This window comes from Pectinophora gossypiella, chromosome Z (genome assembly GCF_024362695.1).
Source record: "Pectinophora gossypiella chromosome Z, ilPecGoss1.1, whole genome shotgun sequence".
In the NCBI taxonomy this organism is placed as follows: Eukaryota; Metazoa; Arthropoda; class Insecta; order Lepidoptera; family Gelechiidae; genus Pectinophora; species Pectinophora gossypiella.
In genome coordinates, this window is record NC_065433.1 from 15767683 (window position 1) to 15786544 (window position 18862).

Consider the following 18862-nt stretch of genomic DNA (forward strand, 5'->3'; position numbering starts at 1 on the left):
CGAACAATTAAAATCTACTCTATTATCAATAAGCCAACACCAAACTATGTAGGGGAACTCACCGTTGCCGTACTTACCGTCTGGGATGACAGTGATACCGTAACAGGCCTGATGAACGCAGATATTACACGAATCGCAGAACACCATCTCGTTCCCATCCTCTGAGTCGGGCGACCGGCACACGTCACAGATGACATTCTCATCGTACTCAATGCCGAGCCCCTCCTCCGATTTTATTATCGCCTGGATTTTATCCCACGTCCGCACCTGCAAGTAACGGAATTGATTGTTAACAAAATTAATAAAAATATTTGTAAAGATTAGAGCTGTCATAAAATAACCGGCTTACTCGCTACGGTAAAGTCATTAGCTATAAAAGTTATCTATAATAGCTTAAAAGCTTCTTAATGTAAAAAAGTTAAACATATGCCCATGACAATAATCTGATAAATTAAATTTCAAAGTGGAGCTCGCTTTCACAAGATTTATATCTAACTGTCTATAAGTGCGATGAGCGAAGTACGAACGAGAAATGCACCATTTTTTGCTTGAACATACGAAAAATTAAAACTCAGTTAAATAACTGTAAGGCACCCAGCACCCTTTAATTAACCCAGTGTCGTCCTGGTAGAAAATTGATTCACCTACATAAAAATCACGCATTTAGTTCTGGAAATTATTTAAAAACTAGCTGAAATAGTCGGGATCAGTAGTAAAATATTGAACAAAGAAACAAAACCGACTAACGTCTACAATTTTGCTTTCCAAATCACCTAAAAAGCCGAACAATTAAATAGGACATTCGTCTTAAATTTATTCTTATCATTTGTTCAAAGGTAAATTCTGAATGTCAATGGAAATCTTATTGTAAACACTATACATTGCCCCTTAAAAAATTTAGTTATCTTATGCAGTCGACCGACATGTAAAGCAAGCTCATTTTTATTCCGGGTATTAACAATGTGCCGGTCACTGTACAGGGTGTTAGTGACATCGTAACGAAAACTTTGAGTTGATATTAAGTGGAATTTTCCGTCGCAAAAGTTATGTTTTTTTTTTTTTAGTTTTTAAAATTATTTACAATTCTATACTTTTGCGATGGAAAATTCCACTTGATATTAACTCAAAATAATCAGATGAATCATCCCTCTCAGTATTCGTTACGATGTCACTTACACCCCGTACAAGTACATACCCGTACAAGTAGGTATGGGTGTTAGTGACACCGTAACGAATACTGAAGGGGATGATTCAGACCATGATTCTGAGTTGATATCAAGTGGAATTTCCTGTCAAAAATTAATAAAAAATTTTGGGTTTCTTTTTAATTATTTTCCGATCCATACTTTTGCGACGGAACATTACTCTTGATATCAACTCAGAATCATGGTTGAATCATCCCTCAAAGTTTTCGATACGATGTCACAAGACCCTGTATATTTCCAAACAAACCTATGTTTTTTACACTTATTTAGTTTTATTTATACACATACATACATACATAAACTCACGCCTAATAGGCGAAAAAATAAAAAATAGACGTGAGTTTTATTTATAAGTCACGTTATTGACAATCAACTACTCCCTGGCCGGACCCCTTTGATTAGTACCAGGGTATTTTCCGTTAATGAATGTATTAAAATTATAGATTTATTTGAATGCACAAACAATACTAGATGTGATGTTTGCAACTAAGATGGTTAGGTTAGAAAAAAAAAGAAAATCAAAAAATCTTCTTCTAATTAACGCTTAGCTGAACAAGATAGAAGCAAATGAGATACTTCGTAAAAGAATTAAGTTATCCTACTATTTTCCTATGTCATTATTGCTTGATTACATCCTTTAATCCCAAAGAATCACGGTAATCTGGCTGGGTAGAACTACTCCCTAGCCGGAACCCATATACCATCAATTTTCTTTTAATCGTTTCATAATAATATGTTTATTTCGATTTACACGTGAATGTAGATATAATGCAAATTTTATTGATATAATTAGAAATTGTGTGTTTAGATGGTGGTCCGGCCAGGGTTGGAAGGCGCGTTCTTTGTTCCTAGATATTTTAAACACGCCCCAGGTACACGTTGGCGGAGCCGGCTCAGTCAGCGTACTACGCCACTACGTATACCGGGACTACGGATCACGGCGAGCAGGCCCGGCCAACTCGTACTGGGGGACCTGTTGCCGATTGATGCCGAGGCAGTCGAACGACGCACACAAACACTTATCTTTCAAGCTCCTTCAGACCCTCAAAGAATTTTTAGTTTCTGATTAATTAAAAAAGTGGATTGCAACGCATTCGGTGCCTTTCTCTCTTATCCCTGAGTACCCCCGTAAAGTTAACACACCGCGGACTCCGCCATGGCATGGCGATACGAAACCATACGGTAAAATAATTGGAATATGGATTGGAAAAGGTTGCGTTTAAAAATTAAGATATTAAAAAACTGACAAGATTCACCAAGTGCTACAAGAACTCAAGAAATGTGCCTTCCGTCGTTGAAACAGACACATAACACATAACATAATATAAAAGTAAATTACGGTTTACGATTTATGATGTATTAAAAAAAAACTACTTACTAGATCTGGTTCAAACGAATTATCGTTGGTAGTTTGCATGCTAATCTACATCATATATTTTTTTTTAGTTTTATCCTCCTCTTATTTTAGAAATTACATTACACATTTTACCACTTTGGAAGTGTCTCTCGCGCAAACTATTCAGTTCAGAAAAAAATTATATTAGAAACCTCAATACTATTTTGGAAGACCTATCCATAGATACCCCACACGTATGGGCTAGTGATGAAAAAAAATTTTTTTAGTTCCAGTTCTACGTATGGAGGACCCCCAAAATTTATTGTTTTTGTTTTCTATCATTGCATAAAAATCTTAATGCGGTTCACAGAATACACATATTTATCAAGTTTCAACAGTATAGCTATTATATTTTCGGGGAAAAGTGGCTGTGACATACGGACGGACGGACGGACGGACAGACATGACGAATCTATAAGGGTTCCGTTTTTTGCCATTAGGCTCCGGAACCCTAAAAATACCATATACAATTGTAAGCGACAAGAGCACCGCAGAAAGACAGCAAAAAAACAATAAACGTATTAAAACATAAAATCAATAAAAATGTCATTTAATGACAGGCCGGAGACCAGCCAGTCGCTGCCCAACCAAATAGTTTGCGACAACAATCATTTTCCAAGAGCCTTCTAACAAGAGTTTCAATTATTTTAAAAGAAATATGAAACAATCAAAACCAACAAAAGTTTCTTCCACGGGAGTTTTAAGATTTTTTACGCATTTGAGACTAAAGACGAAACATAAAGTCTCGTATAAAAATTACTACGCCCAATCGATCTGAGTTACTTACCATATTGAACTACTAGTTCACTGCCATGTGGTAATAAATTATAATAATGTAACTATTGTTCACCCCGATAATCTTTTGTTCTTAATCACACATAGAATTAAATCTATGTGAAATTCACTAAATAAAAGTAAAACCAAAAAACAGAAACTACGTGCTTCCGCCACCACCTGTTGAAAGCACTAAGTGTAGGCTAGCCCAGATATGCATCCAAACATAAAACGCAATAACTAAAATCAATAAATGAATATGGCGTCCCTAGCTCCAACTACGCAGAATCATTCGAGCCCAGATGTCAGGGGTCAGTAACTAAAATAGAAAATGCAGGGAGCTGCATCGATCGAGAGGTCACGCACTAGGTTTCCCTGGAAATCCTGGTACAACATTCTAGGGCAGGAAAATAGAGCAGGCCAGAAAATGAGTACCTGCTGCATAAATAGGCTAATTATTTTAAATATTTCCTTAATCATACTCAGTTTGTTTCCGTTTCATATTGCTAATACAAAAATTAAAGTTCAGTGAGATCACATTACGTCTTAAAGTTTTAATTAATTAACTATGTAACTTAGGATCATTTGTGAACTAAAAGGCATGTGTATTTGCTTCGAAATAAAGAGTTAATCAATTTATTGTTATGGTCATCACTAAACCCATCTTAAACTAAAATCAAACTTTTTATTTGAAAACGTAATGAACTAAACACTTAATAAAACGTAGTAATCAGAAATTAGAAATCAGAATCATTTATTCAACGTAATTATCATGGATAAACTTGTTAAAGGTCAATGTAACATTTTTGAATTTACGTCATTTCGCAAGGTGTTATAGCTGAGGAGAAGAAATGGCAAGAAACTGCAACAGCAACATATCTTTTAAAAACGAGGGTATACATTACAAGTTATTTAATAACTAGAGGAACACATTCAATTCCTACCAGACATTTTTATCATTTAGGTAGTCATTAATCTTATAATAAGCTTTTTAGATAAAGTAAGCTTCACATGAGTAGTAAATAATAGTATCGAGCTTCTGGCATTAATAACTTTAAACTTTGTCATGGGTGACCATGCTAGCATACTTCAGTAAATCACATTAAATCTGTCCGGAAGACTCTTCCTATAAACTAATTATTTAAGACACTAACTAACATGTTCAAATGGAAGCTCCTGACCCAATAATTAACTTCAGATCAATCAAGTACGCGAGATGTTGTAGCGGCGTCAGTAAAGTTTGGTGCAATAACACGAGCTCGTAATACTGTTAAACTGTCTCGCTGCACGCCCAGTTGGGCGGCTAGTTAGCCGGGCTTGTAAACTTGGGGACAACGAAATTATCTGTCTCTGACCACCAAAAACTAAATCTTTCCTACAAATGTCAATTTATTGTAAAAATCGTTTGTAAAGATAAAACCTTTTAAAATAAAATAAAACTTGGTTTATTCCATAAATTGTTACATGTTTGTTCATATTGATTAAGTTGCAACAAACAGATGAAACGTACGCCCATTCGTTGGTCACACTGCATGTTAACTTTTGTGAAGCAATCCATCGGTTCTCAATAATAAACGCGAAAGTGCGATAGTGCAACCTTTTAACTAATTACCATTATTAGTTAAGTAGCAAAATCTCTTATAATTTCATATATCGATGCTACAAATTAGTATAACGCCATTGTATGTTATTTCAATATTAGTGCCAAAACCATAATAAAAAGTTATAATATACTACCACTTAAAGTAAAATTCGAACTTATTATTATAAAACTTTGGATTCGGTGAATTAAATGTAATCAACCAAAAACTGAGCAATTATCAAATACTATTTAATCAATAAATTCAATATAAAACAAACTTTTCGTACCTATATAAAATAATAACCATGACTACGAAGACCTATTATTCGGGACATGCTTAGAGCAGATCGAATATTCATGTTGCATTGATATCGAGGAAGCGATTTCACTTATTTTTATTATTGGAAATATGAAATTTTATTATTGGAAATACGAAATTTTATTATTGGAAGGTTTCAGGATTAAAACTTATAATCCTGAAACCTTCCAAATGTAAAATGAAATATAAAATGAACAAATTCGCGTAGATTAAAAAAGCTCAATGCGTGGTATTTTATAAGCTCGCAGAAAAGATACTAGGCAACATTTTCCTAGAACTGCATAATACAAAATAACTCTTGAAATAGAACACCGAGTTTGAGTGCACTGATAACAAAGAGTTTTCTCGCCCTTTGTCAGAATTAATCTTATGTACAAGCGCGACATTTTTCCAACACTTCGTATAAAAGGGGCTTTCATGCAATATTGTTGTGAATGTGGGCGTGAATAGAACAGAATATAATACTTTTATTTTATACATAAAATACAAACATAATCAGAATCATTTATTCAAAGTAATTATCATGGATAAACTTGTTGAAGGTCAATGTAACATTTTTGAATTTACGTCATTTCTCGCAAGGTGTTATGGCTGAGGAGAAGAAATGACAAGAAACTGCATCAGCAACACATTTTTTAAATCAATGAGGGTACATTACAAGTTATTTAATAACTAGAGGAACACATTCAATACCAGACATTTTTATCATTTAGGTCATCATTAATCTTATTATTATTAACTTTAAATTTATTCTCTGACAAATTTAAAATTACATTACTAGCGGCCCTCGCGCAACAAAACATACAAAAAGAAAGTAGTAAATACATCGATAGTTGTTCGCGATCTATGTTTCAATTAAACTAGAAAAATATATATTGCAGAATGTACTACGCTGCACTCATATCGTAGAGAGCCTAGCCTTTTTATTAAAATTTTAGTTATGGACCTCATCGTTTGGACCACTATTATTACCCGACGAACCGTACTACTAAAATAAAAAATACATACTATTTCTAAAATAGTTGAATTGTATTCACGAAACGAGAACTCCCTGGGATTGGAATCACTGCTACACATACGTACATACATAAACTCACGCATATTTACCACAAGCAGAGACAATGGAATTCCATTTGCTTCGATCCTGACACACTTCTCTTGCTTCCTCCACGTTCAGCAATCGTTTCAAACACGCACACCGGTTCAGAGTAGATCAAACGAAACTTTTCTATGGCTATATACATCTCCAATTTGGTCAACCTTTCCTTTATATACAGCTTTCGTAATTCTATCACTGCCCTAATCTCGTGACAGTTAGGTATATTAAATTGAGACGTGTGGGTAATCTCGATGTAAGAGGTTAATGTAGTGTCTGTCACGTAAACAAAGCCTTTGTTATGTGTAAACTGCTCAAGGAGACCTGTCGCATACGGATGCGACTGAAACACCCCCCCCCCCCCCCCCCCCCCCCCCCAACCGCCTCGCCCACTCTTCTGTCTAACACCCACGCTACACTCTGCTGTTGCACTAAACGAGAAGACAAGCAACCTATGATAATAGGTTTTTGAAATCAACGAATTCCTAACTCTATAAAATAAATTAAAGCTCAATTAAAATCAGCGTGTTCATTAGATTTTCCATCTTTTTGTGACCATGACTAGATATTTTTTTTCGAATTTGGTTAACAATTGAAAACGAAAATTTCAACTCTGATGAGATGTTTTTCACTGTCTTTGAACAGTTCTCCGACCTGTCCTCAGGGATTTTACAGTATGGGGCACAAAAGAACTTTGAATAATCTCAAAGAGCGCCATACTTTTTCGGCCGATACTATTTCGTTTGCCATCGACACGATAAGAAGAAAGAGCGCCAATAATAATAGTACGATAAACAAAATAAAATAGTACTTTTTATACAAAAAAACATTAATAACACAATTAAAGCACATAATAACGGGTTCTTACCGCGTTTAAATGGGGATATGAGACTCCCGATATTTCGACACTGTTGCAAGGGACGACTGATGAGATTGGAGTGGAGTAGGTAGATCCATATTTTTCTACGGGCAGACATATCTGTCTACCCTCTTTCTTTGCCGCTTGTTTATGTTTTTGATATCGGAATGTTCGAAACCATCTGAACTCGCACCAAACTCACTACGACAAACCGCACTCACTGTGTCCTCATGTTTTGTCACCACATTAGGCCGTTTCAAGCTTTTTACAACACCTACTGCTGGATTCCACATGCGCGATAATTTAAACCCGTCTTCCCTATGGAAATTTTTATGTTTTCTGATTTCAATAGCCTCTTTTACGAGTCTGGGGATGTAATGACGTTCTGTCGATAATATTTGAGGATTGTTAAACTCGATCCTGTGGTTAGGGCCCGACTCCAGTACGTGCTCAGCTATAGCAGATTTCTGCACGCGGTTTTTTTTCGGCACTAATATAGTACATATGTTCTTTAATACGGCACTAATAATAATTGGCAATAATATATGTTCTTTACTACGGCAAGAAAGAACGCGGTAAGAACCCGTTATTATGTGCTTTAATTATGATAATAACCGCGTAAACTTAAAACAATATTAATAACACATATCGTAACAGAGTATCACGCCAAAAAATATATATATCATAGGTAAAAACCTAATTATACAAGTTTGGATATAGTTCAGTTTAGGTTCCTAAATGAAATTCCTTTACTTCGTCGAAACTTTGATCGAAGTAAGTGGTCGGGACATAGTTTATGTGAATTTTGTCGCATATAAATTTAATTCATGAAATACATATTTGTGTTTACGATTTAACTTGACACTCAATCAACATTATTTGGCTTGTCCTTAACTTGTGTACCAATAAGCTGAACAATTCAGATTAGTACTTGCTCTAAACAAACGTACAGAAAGGTTTAATATTGTGTCAGCGCCCGCCCCAGCTGATCGGAATGAAATATAATGAATGACCACTTACTAGGACAGATATACAAAAATTTAAAACAACCACTAAATATATCATATAACATGGATAATTATGGTCTCACGTATTGATATTAAGTCATAATATATTTTGTTTACGGAAAAGAGTATACCGAAGCGCCTCAACGCACCTCCCCCCCTTTACGACGCAACAGGGTGGCGCGCCTGTCTTTGGGAACTTCTAACATAGTATAAAAGGAAGTATGTTATTATGTATGTTCAAGGTAATCTCGAGAAACGCTGAATTAATTGTTACTGTTACGCACGCTGTACCTTTCTATAAGAAGACTACGGATTACCCCTTGTCCATTGTAGTAGGTATAGTCTTGTCCATTGTAGTATAGTTCTTAACGTGTTGCTCATATTTTTTACGAATAATTTTATTAACAACAAACACATTATGAAGATATGTTGTATGATTAGTGATGATATGAAAAAAAAAATAACAGGAGGAAACATCTGGTGTCCACGAATTAAATCAAATATTTTCCACAGCCCAAAATGAAACGACAATCTCTATTTGCGTTGAGACATCGGTGCAACAAACTGACGCCCGTAATTTGTAGTTCAGCGAATAATCGCACTAATATTTTATAAATACGAACGTACGACTGAACTATTACTAAGGCAAAGAGAACACTGGAAAAATGCATGCCTGGTAGCACTATTCGATCCGTCAAAATAGCGGCCGAAAATCCGTTCCTCGATGCATTTCCATTAACTCGGTGATTCCTGCACACAACTGGTAAGTGATATAATAGTATGCGCACACACGTCGTCGGCTCTCAACGGATATCAACGTTATTACAACGGCATACGGACAAAGTCCTGCGGTTTTCTCCAGGATAACGATTCGGTTTGCGGATTAGTGACGAACGATAATAGACGTCGCGCGATTGAATGCGCCACAAAGACGCATACAGCATCAATGCTTCACTGAGAGGGACCGTGAACGACTGATTTGAAGCAATCGTCGACCGTAATTGTCGCTTCGCACCGAACCAGCTTCATTCTGCATCAATTTGCATACCTATGACTCCTATCAATGCAGATATTTCATTTCGTCCGTTCGGCAGTCACAAATATTGACACAAATACATCTTTATGTTATACTGTAAGGTACTTAAAACACTTTTATTAGAAAGTTACCAGCCCACGCAATAAAAAGATGCAATTACTTCGCGATCTTTAAACACTAGCTTTACGATACAATGCAACTAAACACAATTTACATTGAAAATATCAAAACACAACTGAACTTCTATACTTTAACTATGTAGCTGGCCTTGTGCAATTACAGTTACCTTTTTTCTTTGGGAATGAATAATAATTATATTGATAGTCTTCATGTAATAATATTAAAGCTGGATAGGTACCATAATACAATTTTAAAGAGCTGCCGTTTTTAAACTGGATTAATATCGAATGAGCTGACCAAATAATTTCGGTATTTTCAGACATTGTAAAAATATTTAGTTTCCCTATTTATTATAGAAGACTCGACAACAAGCAAATGTACAGCGTTTGCGATACTTATCGCGTAAAATACAGAAAAAATAACCCTTTATACAATCGCGTAGATTATTCTTGGTTTCTGGTGTAACAGCCTCGGTGGTTTGCCGTATGTGCAACATTTAAATCATATCTAAGGTCTAGTAAATTATTTAGACAGTATCAAACCAGACATACGACGAAGAAATGCAATTTCATTTCCCGAGCTGTGAATTGTTATAGATTTCTTTAAGGCGGAGGATTTCCTTGAAAGTCAAGCACGTTAATACTATTTCCACCCAAGAGGACAGAATATTGGAGACATCAGTTTACTACGTAAGTGGTTTTTAAAGTATGTATCTGCGGACAGGGCATTGTGCAGGCCAAGTTCACGCACTTATACGACTGGTTTCGAGACATTTTTGCCCCCTTGTAGCTCAGATACTCAAATATTTAACCAGGTAATCACATTTTTTTATTACTACGCAACACGAGCAGCATAAAGTACTTTTTTCCGTGTTTATTGTTAGAGTTTCACAATGGAGCGACTTAGCCACGAAGTGCCCAAGCTCCAAAATTAAAGCTTTAAAAAGTTACAGCTACTTATTATGTTGGTCTTCCTTAAGAAATGAACTTGAGTTTGTTTACTTTTGTATAATACTGTTGACCTTAAGAGCAACCTGTTGTGGTTGCTTTTCAAATACACTTTATACACTGATGGACAAATTCGACTCAAATTTTGTTTTAATTTCTGATTTATCCATCAGGATCGTTCAATATTAAAACTTATGTTACGACGTTACTAATTGTGTAAAATGATTTATAGATAGAAAACTAGGTAAATGCATTCAAAATAAAAGCTCAACAATAGATCAGGCTACCGATTGGTAATTATTGTGCTAAGTGCGCCCACATAAATAAAAGTCAGGCCAAGTCAGACCAGTCTCCCTGATGCGTAGCAGTTTTTGAAGATTGGGAAGTATTTACATACTCAACATGACTTTCCGATGTATCCGCGAAGTTTCTGTGGGAATAACACTTTCTATGGCGACCATCTTGTTTTTCTGCCATCGTGATTTTTAATGTCACCTCCCTAGGCCACTCCTACTTCCTAGGCAATAACATTTATTGGAACACGACCTACCTCAAACGGTTAAGCAATCAAAAGAAACTTTATATGGCCGCCATCTTGTTTATGCGCCATTTTGTTTTTTTGTCACCGGTGATTGATTTTGACCAAGATTGGAATACGTTTAGTTTTAGCAGGCCGTTGTCTCTGATGCAGAGCAGTTTTCGAAGATCTGGAAGTTTTCCCATACCCACTGTGACGTTCCGATTACATCCCCCCCATACCATACATTATTTTCACCCCCGATGCCCCTTCTGGAAGAATAATTAATATGTCAGTGAGTCAGTCAGTCAGTGGGTCTCCAGCTATATACAGGATGGCCAGAGGTTCACGTTTAAAATAAAAAAAAATAGATATAGGGGCTCATTGGCTATCAGAAACACCCCATGTATGTTCAGCGATTATTTACGGTTTAGAAAATATGACCCATTTTGTACCTTTTTCAAGATTTTATAATCTTACTTCAAAAATCATTATTTTGACACTGTCTCTTTCTTAATATTTTACTTCATACCCTTTCTTAAGGAAGAGGACCACTAGCTGAAAAAATAAAAGTAGCCATATCACAAATTTTCAATAATAAATTCACGCTCATAATCGCTAACCGGGTAGTGGCAACAGTCCAACGCAAAACTTACAGTCACTTTTAGTGTTTTTAAGTACCTATTTCAAACTTGCTGATGCGAAAAATTAACTCCTCTCTCCGTCTTTCAAGCAAATATAAGCGAAACTGTGGCTAAAAACTAGTACTATGTAAGTACCTGAGAATAGATATACTAATTACATTTGATACCCAACACGATATCCTTGGATTTTTTATTTCTGCAGTCTACGTCCTGCAGAGCACCTGCCACATTAAAAGTGTGACGTCGCATAGCATATAACCAACGGTAATTGAAGACGCTTCTAGCGATACCTTATTTGTTAAATTCTGATAAGTAGTTTAGAAGTTAGGGGGGAACAGACGTACATACACACCTATAGGTATACATAGCGGTCAAACGCATATCACTCCTTTATGCTTCACCGAGAAAAGTAGCAAGCTTCTTGATTATGTTTTTTCAACTATTATCAGTTAAGAGATCTGGCAGGAGTTAGGGGACCTCCGGCCCCCATCAATCGTGGGGACCTGGGCGCTAGCCTAGAGTGCCAAATGAGAAAAATGATCCTGCACGCAACACATTATCCATATTCCTTGCGAGCTTTATCTTCATTGCATAATATGAAGTTTTATTGTAGCCTAAACAAAATAGGTCAAGGAATATTTTCTAAGGAAGACGAACCACCCCTCCAGCACGAAAAGGGTTCTTTTCCCGCGTATAAGATAACGAGGAAACGTGTATTTTATTCACTAAAGAAACAAAGTAGCTTTTTTGTGTTATAGTCTGATTTTCAACAATAGCCAAAGGAAAATAACCTTACAGTCCGATTAATAGTGTAAACTCGGCGTTTAATAGGCAGATTTTGTACATAAGTTATTTATTTAAATTTAAGATTATATTCATTGTGCTATTTGTTTTTTTTAAAAACGTAATATTTACGAAAATACTTCAAAAAAATATCATGTTAAAAATGTTATTCATAAAATTACTTAATAATAAATATAAAGTATGTTAAAGTTTGTATGGCGAAAAATAAGTGCGTCCAGTTATGATGGCAGTTGTCTAACTCCAAAAGAGTTGAGACAACAACTTTGTAACACTGAATGAAGCTCGTAGCGCAATGAGGCTATGTTCCCCAAATGTTGTACTGTCCAGGCTATGTTCCCCAAAAAAATATAGATGACGCTGTTCAGGTTTATCATGATAATTAATTTTCTCATTCCTCGGGGTACATCATTATTCAAAAATATAATCTAATGGCAGAGGAATAGATAAAAATAATAAATTGTTGCTTTATATTTGAACGAGATATGTATAGAATTATTAGGTTCCCAACTATATTGCTACCAGTAATTTTGATCGGAATAATAATTGGTGGAAGATGTGTTGTGCCTGGGTGTAATTAACAAGGGTCATTATTTATAGCCAAAAACAAATACAACAGATGCAGTCTGTTATTCATGAAATTAGAAGGCTAAATGAAGGCAAATCTATACATTGTTTCGGAAATGTAGCCTTGGAAAGTCCCTCAATGTAGACAACTTCGCTAGTTCGTGATTTAAACTCAGCACTCGCTCACAAAATCTATTTTCCTCTCTCATTGAATAACTATTATTTGTCTACGTATAAAATTACTTATAAATTACCTACATTTTACATTTTATTGCACATTCAAAATTATACCTAATCATTTGATTACTATTTTTATCTGTTGTTTTAGCCTGCAAAACTGTTTGTGTACTTCATTATACAGGGTGTTAATGACATCGTAACGAATACTAAGGGGGATGATTCAGACCATGAATGAGTTAATATCAAATGTTCTGTTTTTTTATTATTCATGTTCATGTTTTGTTTTTTTATTATTTTCAATTCCATGCTTTTGCGACGGAAAATTCCACTTGATATAATCATGATCTGCATCATCCCTCAGTTTTCGTTACGATGTCACTAACACCCTGTGTAATACACCTAGAAATTGTATTGACTAAAAACTATGTATCTTTTTGTACTTTTTTATTATATACTACTTTAAGATATTTTATAAACCGTTTGATAAATTAAAGCGCAACGTTTTTCATACAAAGAGGTATGCAGGATAACTTATCTAAGATGAATATTGTCTAAAAATAAATCAATTGACATATTTTGGTCTATTATTTTAGGAGTGCTATTATAGTTGTAGGTGTAACACTAAATAACACCGGTTCCTAGGCGACACAGCCGAGCTGCATTGTGCGGCGAATGCAGCAGAGACTTGGTTGATGACTAGTTGTGGATATCTATCTATATATCCATCGGCTAATATCAGCTTATTATTTCAGACTTGTAGTAGAAATCCGCCTAAACAAAAATATTTTTTATCTGCAACATTTTATATCTCAAAAATCGTATTACGCAAATTATTTAATTAAATTAGTCAAATTATTTTTTCCTTTTACAATATTTCACTCACACCAAACTCCGAAACCTTTGTATTCAAGTTTAAAAATATTTAAATGCAAGTACACAATGGTAAAATCCGTCAGCAGTAATCCACTAGCTGTAGGATCCTACCCGTCTCCCGTCTTCCGATATACCGAGCTCACGACAAAAATATCAGCCAACTGAGGCGAGGTATGAAATAGTCCAGCAGCTGATCTGTACTAGGGCTGTACGGATTTGCATAGGGAAGAAAATAACTTACCTCAAGCTCCTCAATGACTTTCTCGAGCTGGTCTTCCGTGACTGCGGGCGCACCCGCACGAGCCCGCTCCGCGTTCAGCAGGTTCAACCAGGCCGTGTCAGTGGCGTCCAAGTCGTAGCTGCACGCGGCTTCCGCACGCGCCGGCGTCGTGCTCAGCACGTGCTTGTCCGATTGGTAGTGCCCATCACGAGTCAGATGTATGTACTTATCTCGAGGCCTACACAAACCATTTAACGTATATTAATATTTTTAATAATTTGTGTGGGCATTACTAAAAAGATGTAATAAGTATAACTTATAGGAACCCAAATTTATCCTCACTTTGAAACAAAGTTTCTTATTTGAATTTAGCAATTATCTGTAGCATCATAGCTTCCCTTTGCGTGTTTTTTTAAATTAAATAAGTTTTGGAAATCGTATGTTATAAAATTCTAAATACGACACATCTTACCAAAATAAGTACATCAAAAAGGGAGTAATGAGCTGAAGTTTAAAGAGGTGGCTTTATCAATACTCACAGCTTGAATTCCTGGAAGTCTGGTGGCAGCGGATTGTCGATGAGCTTCACCTTAGGCGCCGGAAGCGAGTCCGGGTTGACAGGCACTTGCACACCCCGCTCCCAGTCTTGCTTCCAAGCGTCCGTGATCACCCAGTATTCACTCGGTGTCAGTGGCTCCGAATCCGGCAGTTTCATGGCACTGATCAGGTCCTTCCTGGAATTCCAGTATCAACACCCTCGTCAATTTCATTCCAATAATAATATGCTAATCCCATCCCGCGATTCTCGCTTTGAAAAAAACTTTCTATCGCTAGTAAATTGCAAAATCATAAGCTATTGTGTTACCTAGACTATTTAACAAAGAATGTCAACATTTTCAATTTATGAATATAAGAATAATTGTAAAGTAATTGACAGATAATGACCATTATTAAAAAATACTTTTGTAAATCCGAAAGGAACTTTAAAAACTGTCTGGATTATTAGATTTTAGAAGTTGGCTGAAGTGCCTGTAACTTCTACTGACTATAAAGACAGAAAATAGTTTAGTTTCTTTTTAAAGGAAAGATCATAAAAAAAGAATTAGACGTAATTTGTAACTTTGCTTAAGAGTCTTCTTAACAAATATTGAATATACAACATACCACCATGGTTAGATGTTTACTGTATGGTATTATGCATTATTTACTTATTCTGTCTTATACTTTACCTTTTTATATAAATCAATGATGCTCTAATCGACATACAAGTACTTTTTAAATCTGTAGAGTTACAACATGAATAAAATACATAAATCAACAAAAAACACACATTGGAAGTTTTGTTCACTCAATCATCATAGTTACATATAGGCACAATGTTAGTTTCAAAATAATCGAAAATTAACTAAGTGGAAAGTTTCTCATAATGATTAAATAGTCCATAATATGAGATACAGAACCCCTAAATACACTATTTAACTATATCAAAGAAATAACACTTGCATATTACTGATTATTCAAAACTTAATCATTATTTTTAGTCAAATTGGTGCTTATTCCTGTAGATACCAACATTTTTAGTCAGTCCATATTGGAGAGTCATGAAATTGTGTTATACTGAGAAGTTACACTCTAGTTCTGTATATCATACTCTGATGTAATATGGTATATTATATAATAATAATATATATTTTCACTTCATTTGGAATTCCAGATATACATCTTCAAACCCTGATTATAATGAGCACAGCATATTTTTTTACAAATACAATTCCAATTATAAGCTAAATTATATAAATATGAAATTGTAATAATACAATATTAACTTCATATTACAAATTGAATTACCGCACAGCATGTATTGTAGCTAAAATTATTTTAAGTTAAAAGTAACAAAATTACCAACTTGACAATAACCATAAACATAACTTAAACAGCATATATGTCCAATGCTGGGTACAGGCCTTGCCTCCGTCAACCAGGGAGACCTAGATTGTGTGAATGATTAAACCAATGGAATCTTTCAGTATCCCATTGCTGTCAGGATCTTTAAATTAAGATGCATTCAAGATTAATAATCAACTGTAAAATTAAGTTTTTACCAACAAATATCAATTCACAATGCTGCTAATAACTAAACAATACAGAAATAATTAAATTCACAATGCAAATGCGCACTAAAAGTAATTAAGATATCCCTCATATATCCCTTAATTCTGTTATTTTTGTCTATCATAGGTATCAGCAGGTATATTAAATTAACAATTTATAAATCAATAGTATTCCATTGATCAATATTAAACCATCTGAAGAAAATTGGCTATTTGTAAAAGGCACAGCAATTCTATATCTATTATCTATTACAACTATATATAAAAAATATGTAATGAAAATTTCATAGATGAGGGGCCAGAGGACTATTATAGGCCACTGATGATGATTATACCATTGATTCAATTTTGTTATTATTACATGTAATATGTTCCCCATTTTATTTGAATACTTGCAAAGCATATTCATACATTGATCATTAATTTATTTATCTTAGGACTTCTTATTGACGGTAGCTGATAACTTCTGGGTCCCATTAGGGATTGCAATTGTAAGTTTATGTATGTCTAAGTATGATTATTCATTATATCCACCTAAATTGTTTAAAAAGTTTTAAGCTTATTCTAATTAAGTGACATGTATAGAATATATTAAGAAAAATAATCATTTTAGCTTCAATAACAGTCTTTCACATTGCCTATAAACTAATGAGAAGCATACATTCTTATTAATTTTCAACAGAGTATGAACTAAATAATAACTTAAGGAATCATAATAATGCACACAAACCTGAATAGTTCTGCAGGTGCCTCAGAGGCATTTCTGTTATAAATTGATGACATCTTGAGGTCACTGACTGGACGGAGCTGCCAGAGTGCATCCTCAGGCTCTGTCCTGCGACGTTTGGACGCGCCTGCCTCTTCACCACGCACCCCGGCTCCCCTCTTGGTGCCTTTCAACGACATGTTGTTTTGTTTATGTTCACAACCTACATGTTCACGACCCCCCTAGTGCTTTACACTTGGATCGCGGGAGCAACATTGTGTAGAATGTCACATCGTTCACTACATGATGGCACTTTACTTTGGAACTGCACAACACCAAAAGATGCACCCTGTAACCAAATTATCCTATCAGTATCCTTATCTGACACAAAAAGGCGGCAAAGCTTCCGTATGTCGCTTCGACAAGTAAAGTTGCAAGACTAAATGCTTTCCTAGTGTGTGATACTTTTGACAGCTCAGATCCACCTTGCACTTTGCATCTCACAACAAAACAATACACAAATATCATTATAACCACATGTTACACATGTTTTCAATATTATACCACGTTATCTATTATATTGTCTAAGAGTAATTGGGTCTAAAAGTGGTTTTTGACGTAAGGAACAAAAATGACAATTCAGAATTCATCATGATACAGATGCAGGTGCTAATTACAAAGGATGCCAATTTTATCTTTCGACAGCTCCAGTGTTCGATATATTTCTAGCAAATAGTAATTTCTGCACATTTACATTAAAAACAATCAACAAATCCGATTGACATTTCACAAATTGCATGAGTAAAATGAATGGCGGGCCTGAACACGGCTCGGAGCACTGTGTAAACAGGCGGTTCGCGCTCCCGTTGTGGCGCTCCCCCAAACAGAACTTCACAAATCTTACTTAAAAATACACTCACTTCACACAACGACATGTTTTAATAATTCCATTCTTTAATAATCGTAACCGTAAATATTTATCTCACGGGGTAGTCTCCATTACTACATAACAAAATTGACAACATAGATAGCAGCACTGTTTGTTGCCAGATTGACGTGAGTCCTACGCATCATTTCTTCCCCTTTCAGTGTAAATTTATACGATGTATGGTAAAAGTTGAATGTTGATCCCTATAGAATAATGTATTATGCTAAATTCATCACATTTTACGTACATTTTCTGTAACAGACATTTGGCGCCATTGATCCAAAAACCACTTAGGTCACGTGACTATGTACGAATCACCAACGCAAGCCAAGTAAAATGGCCAAAACGCACATCGAGTTCATCTAATGTCATTGGTTTTGAAAGGAAATTGCCGCATAACACATACATTGAGACTAGATTTTTAATGCGTTACACTCGAAAACAAGCCAAACACCAGCACATATTCAAAAACATCGAATTTGTCTGCAAATACCACAAATTATTAGGGAATATTACAGCGTGAACTTAGAGCGAGAGATACATATCAATAAGAAGTTACAGACATAATCCGCTAGTTGGCGCTTGAGTCGATAAAAATGTTGCCAGAAATAAATAAAGTACCGTAAGAAAAGACCCCCCCACACACAGTTTTTTAATTTTATTATTGATTTATAGTAGTAAATATCTACATTTTAAGCATAATTGAGCTTTGCGTGTATCTTGCAACAATAGTCAAATATAAATTACCATTCTTAAATTATATTCGACAGGGCAAATTAAGGTATGGACATACTTTATAACACTTCTTCTTCTTCTTTGAAAAGAAGAAGACTTAATAACACCCTATCTAGTTAACAACGGTAGTGAGGACAAAATCTGCATATTTCTCCCATCACGTGTGTCTACTGTTGAGTGCCCTTAAATTTTTACAGTTCCCCATAGTATTTAAGTAAACAACATATCTTTTGGTTATA

The 18862-nt window shown here is 35.2% G+C and overlaps 1 protein-coding gene across 5 annotated transcripts in view; it reads right to left on the reverse strand.

The window, feature by feature from the left end:
- Nucleotides 1–18419, reverse strand: part of LOC126379822 (PHD finger protein rhinoceros) — a 33321-nt gene extending 14902 nt beyond the window's left edge. Inside the window, exons 1-5 of one of the 5 annotated variants that reach the window (XM_050028746.1) lie at nucleotides 18136–18419; nucleotides 16985–17309; nucleotides 14683–14877; nucleotides 14165–14381; nucleotides 78–267 (exon numbers count right to left, since the gene is read on the reverse strand). In XM_050028746.1, the coding sequence (XP_049884703.1) occupies nucleotides 78–267; nucleotides 14165–14381; nucleotides 14683–14877; nucleotides 16985–17160 (778 nt within the window). In that variant the 5' untranslated portion in view covers nucleotides 17161–17309; nucleotides 18136–18419. Of the gene's footprint in view, nucleotides 1–62; nucleotides 268–7240; nucleotides 7529–14164; nucleotides 14382–14682; nucleotides 14878–16984; nucleotides 17310–17880; nucleotides 17957–18135 lie in introns of those variants that run through there. The other 4 variants (XM_050028744.1, XM_050028745.1, XM_050028748.1 and 1 more) reach the window with 4 other exon arrangements.
- Between the last annotated feature and the right edge of the window lie 443 nt (nucleotides 18420–18862).